Raw genomic sequence first — 4834 nt, 5'->3', positions numbered from 1 at the left:
CGACTTATTCGAAGTAAAATATCTAGAATCTTAGATTTCTTCAGTTGTCTCCGCAACGGTAAGAGATAGAAACGTATAACATACTACGTTCGAAAAGTGACAACATACCGTATCTACTGTACGTGAGCTCCTTTTTCTATTTCTTTCCGTTCGCGACTTATTCGAAGTAAAATATCTAGAATTTTAAATTTCTGCAATTGTCTTTGCAACAGTAAGAGATAGAAACGTATACCATACTGCTTTCGAAAAGTGACAACATACCGTATCTACTGTACGTGATCTCCTTTTACTATCTCTTTCCGTTCGCGACTTACTCAAAGTAAAATATCTAGAATCTTAGATTTCTTCAATTGTCTTCGCAACGGTAAGAGATAGCATCGTATACCCAAACGCCGATGTGGGCAGACATGCCGCGGAAAATTACTGTTAACGACAGGTTTGGCCCGACCACCTCCCGCAGTGCCTCGCGTTCACTACTCCACGGGGCACTCAGCGAGCGTGTGACGCGCCGTATCGACGGCTGCGTCACATTGCTCACAATTCGGCAACCTTTTTTTGCCGATGCGATGCAGATGCTCACCGAAACTTTCATGTCCGGTGAGCATCTGAGTAGTCCTGTATGTTAACTGTCCGCGATGTGGCCTGTTCACCCACCGGCGGAGGACAGGGCCCAAAGCGTACCGGATTTCCGGGCTCGGCAGTCGGGGATCGCGCACCTGGGCGCGCCACTGTCGCACCATGGTCCTGCGCGCTTTGCGTCGTACTTTCCCAATGTCCGGGGGAAGTGGGTCGTCCGGGGGGTGGTTACGCACCTCTTCAAACATCCGTTTCAGGTACGCCGCCTGCAGCTCATGCGGCGGAAAGCGCGCGAGCATACTAGCGGCTACATACGACACCGTCCTGTACGCGCATACAAGGCGCCGAACCATTGCTCTTTGGAGCCGGCGAAACGCAGCTCGTGCCCACATTCAGCGGGCAAGATTGTCGGCCCACACCGGGGCCCCATATAGAACAATGGAACTTACCACCATGGCGTACAGGCGGCGACGACGCTCGCCCGGTCCATGCAAATTTGGCATAAGCCGTCCAAGGGATGCGGTCACCCGTTCGCCACGTTCCAACACCGCTTGAAAGTGAGCCCGGAAGGACCACTGTCCATCCACTAGTAGCCCGAGGTACTTGATATGCTGGCGGATGGGCACATGTGCTCCAGCCAGCTGTATCCCCTCGGGTCTTGGTGGTGGCCGATAAAGGCAACCACCTCCGTCTTTTAGGGGGCAACTCGAAGACCCAGGCGCCGGATGGCGCGGACCAACATCTCGGTGCCGAGCATGGCCACATTCACCGCCACCGCTGGCAATCGCCCCTTCGCAATCAAAAGGGTGTCGTCCGCATAACATATCAGGCGACACCCCGGAAGAAGTTCCTCCCGCAGAACTTCATCGTAAGCGATGTTCCACAGGAGTGGTTCTAGGACCGACCCCTGCGGAACACCGCACACCATACGTCGGTGGTGGAGAGCCCCACCTTTGCCGACGTACGACATCCACCGATCACGAAGATAGTCTCCGACAATAGCCCGGACATAGTCCGGGAAGTCCCGGCACTCCATGGCTGACAAGATGATTTGCCAGGAAACGGAGTTGAAAGCGTTAGAGATGTTTATACTGACAGCAATTGCCACTCCGCCCCTGGCCACAATCTCTTCCGTGTATCGCCGGAAACGCAAGACGGCATCAACCGTCGAGCGGCCCACCCGAAACCCGAATTGTGCGTCATCCAAATCACACCCCGGCTCACTTAGATGGCGATGGATGCGGCTGGCCACGATACGCTCCAAAAACTTCCCCATCTCGTCCAGCAGGCATATGGACGACGACGGCTGATCGTCGAGTTTGCCCGGTTTTTGCAGCAGGACGAGACGGGAGCGCTTCCACACGTCCGGGAAACGCCCTTCCGAGAAGCACCGCGTAAAACACTCTATATAGCGTTGCTTCATCGGAGTAAACGCGTGGGCGAAAATCAGGTTTGTTACGCCATCAGGGCCGGGGGCTACAGTGCCAGAGCGGACGTGCCGGAGGGTTCCACGTACTTCCCCCATCGTAACCGCTAGGTCTGGCGACCAGTCGCCTGGCAGGACCGCCTCTCGAGGAGCCTCCACCTCTCCTCCCGGGAAGAGGGTGTCCAATACGGTGGCCACCGTTTGAGGGTCGAGGGTTTCCGTGAGTGGGGGGGGCCGATGGTCGCAATCGGTTCATAACAACCAGGTAGAACCGCCCCCACGGGTCGTCCTCGACCGAACTGAGCAGTTCCTGCCAGGCGCGGGTCTTTGCGGCGCGGATAGCTCCGCGCAGAGTTTCCCGCGCATTGCGTAGGTTGGCTTTCAGGCGCGCAACCTCTGCTTCACCCACTCGCGAATCACGTCGGTGCAGAATTCGACGGTTGCGGATGCACGCTCTGCGGAGTTCAGCAATGTCATCATTCCACCAGTACACCGCCCTGTGCTGGTTCACCCCCCCGGACACGGGGGGACATTGTTGTATCACATGCTTCCGTGATCATCCGCCGTAGTTTTTCGGCAGCCTTCTCGACCGTGTCGGGTGGGAGAACTTCCAGCGTAGCATGCCCTCGGAGGATCTCCTAGAAGGTGTCCAGGTCTGCATCTGCCCTCTGCCACCGCGGGAAGTAGGACGTGGTGCGGTCCAGATGGGGGCGTATGTCCCTCCCCACAGAGAAAAGGACGTAGCGGTGGTCAGACAGAGACTCGGTTTTCACAGCCACTCGCTAGTCCCGCGCCGTTCGACGGACCGTAGAGGAAGCCAGCGTTACGTCGATGACAGAAGAGCCCTGCTCTCAGACGCACGTCGGAACGGTGCCATCGTTTAACCCTTTCGCGGCGGAGCGCTCAGAAATGAATTGCGCTCTAAGCAGCCGGCGTGACGGTGGAAGGTCGAACGCGCGGACAACACGATACGCGAGTCGTTCCTAACGCGGTGTGCAGAGCCGATTTTACTGGTCATTTCCTTGAGGCTGTTGGCCGGCGCGCCAATCAAACAATAATATTAATAATAACTAATAATAAGTGAACGGCGCCAAAAGGCGCTGTTTGCTCGGAGCGAGCGTCTATAGCTGAGCGCCAAAAGGCGCTGTTCGCTCGGAGAGAGCGTCTATAGTTGAGCGCCAAAAGGCGCTGTTCGCCGCGAAAAGGTTAAAGGGGCAAGGTTGATGCTGTCCGCCCATGACGCCAGCAGCCTTCCCCGCCGATCCCAGCGTACGCTCCCCCACTCCGGGTACTTGGCGTTGAAGTCTCCGGCTACAATCACCGCACCGGGCAGGTGCGGGCGCACTGCCACGCCGAGACTATCGAGATATCGTTCGAATTCCGCCAAGTCCCGGTTTGGGGAAAAGTAGCAGGAGAAGACGACCCACTTGCCGATTTTTATTGCCACAAACCCCTTTCCGGCACCGATCAGTCGACAGAGATTGGGGCAGCTACAAGGGCGCCAGTGAACCGCGCAGAGACTGTCCGTGCTGCCCGCCCAGTGTGGACGGTTCGGAACTGTGTGGAGTTCCGAGAAAACAGACACACCCACCTCTTCCTCCACACAATACTGTAGCGCCAGGTCCTGAGCCGGTCGAGACCGGTTCAGGTTGGCCTGCAGGAACCTGGCCATTACTCGGTTGTTGGTGGCGCGTTCACTTCCATCTCTTCAGCCGCAGCGGACTTCCGCTCCGGTTGCGACTAAAGAACCTCACGCGGCGACGAGCGTGTCGCCGGTACTGTGGCTTTACACTGACCGCTACCAATCCGGTGGTCAGCACTTTTCCCTAGTCCGGTGCACGCAGAGCACTGAGTGGGGTTGTGACATTCACAAGCTTTGTGGCCGGTCTCCCCGCAATTGTAGCACTCCCCACTTCTGTCCGTTGGGGCTGTGCACTGCAAGCGCGTGTCCCGACCGGAGACAGCGGAAGCACTGCAACTTCCGAGGTTGCAAGAGCTCGACGCGTGCCGAGGACCACCCAAGACGATTGCGTCCCGCCTGGGAGAGAATGGAAAATCTCCGTGTAGGACGTACGGGTCCTACCCTAATATTTTCGAGGTCACACTCAGTTGCTGCTGCAATGGTAGTTTTGACATCGTGTTCCTTGATCGAATCTTCTATCCCATAAATCCAAAGCTCCGCCATTTGTACCGGGCGGCCAATGCAAACGTCGTCCTTATGGTCCGCCAACACTTCACGCATGGCCGCCGCTAGGGCGTCAACCTTGGCGTGTCCCTCTGCCCCGGGGATTTCTATTACGCCCCCGGTCCTCGCACGTCGGGTACTGATCTTGTCAATCCCTATCTCCGTAAGGTTTACCTGTTGGCGAACCTGGCCGAGGGCAACCTTGTTACTAACGGCATCGCCTATGCACGTTAGAGTAATCGCGGCCGTACGGAGCGGTCTCCTACGCGGTTGGAAAAAGGGTCGCCTTCGGGACGACGATCACGGTCGACCTTCAGATTTCTGACGAGCTCCTGGGCCCGCTGTCGATGGGCCAACCTGCGTTTGTCCTGTGGATTGTCCGCAGCGGGTGACCGTTGCCCATGTGTCCTGCGGGAGAGGCTGACTCCCTTCTCGCAAAACCACCTCCGGCTGAAACGCAGAGGGAAGGGGCGGACCTAATGCACGGACCGGTGCGGCCGCAAGCCCCTCCCTATTACGTTTGCGCCTGTGTTACGTCCGAGTGTTCAAGGTCACGGTTCGACAAAACCGTTTACTCTTGTCGAACGTTTGTTCTCCCTTTATGGTCAGCCGTACTGGCTTTACCGGGGCGGAGAATGAGGATTTTC

At 57.1% G+C, this 4834-nt stretch overlaps 1 protein-coding gene across 1 annotated transcript; it reads right to left on the bottom strand.

Moving 5' to 3' along the window:
- Nucleotides 1–3167: 3167 nt before the first annotated feature.
- On the bottom strand, nucleotides 3168–3674 carry LOC109860997. The gene has a single exon (XM_020440461.1). It carries the CDS (start codon nucleotides 3672–3674, stop codon nucleotides 3168–3170), a length of 507 nt encoding a protein of 168 aa, XP_020296050.1.
- Nucleotides 3675–4834: the final 1160 nt, after the last annotated feature.

The sequence above is a fragment of the Pseudomyrmex gracilis genome, unplaced genomic scaffold (assembly GCF_002006095.1).
Source record: "Pseudomyrmex gracilis isolate BER0280 unplaced genomic scaffold, ASM200609v1 scaffold_534, whole genome shotgun sequence".
In the NCBI taxonomy this organism is placed as follows: Eukaryota; Metazoa; Arthropoda; class Insecta; order Hymenoptera; family Formicidae; genus Pseudomyrmex; species Pseudomyrmex gracilis.
The sequence above is the reverse complement of the archived record's forward strand: the minus strand, read 5'-3'. Positions and strand labels throughout refer to the sequence as shown.

Coding starts and splice junctions, on each gene's coding strand:
- LOC109860997 (XM_020440461.1), bottom strand. CDS start 3,674: ATGGCCAGGTTCCTGCAGGCCAACCTGAACCGGTCTCGACCGGCTCAG.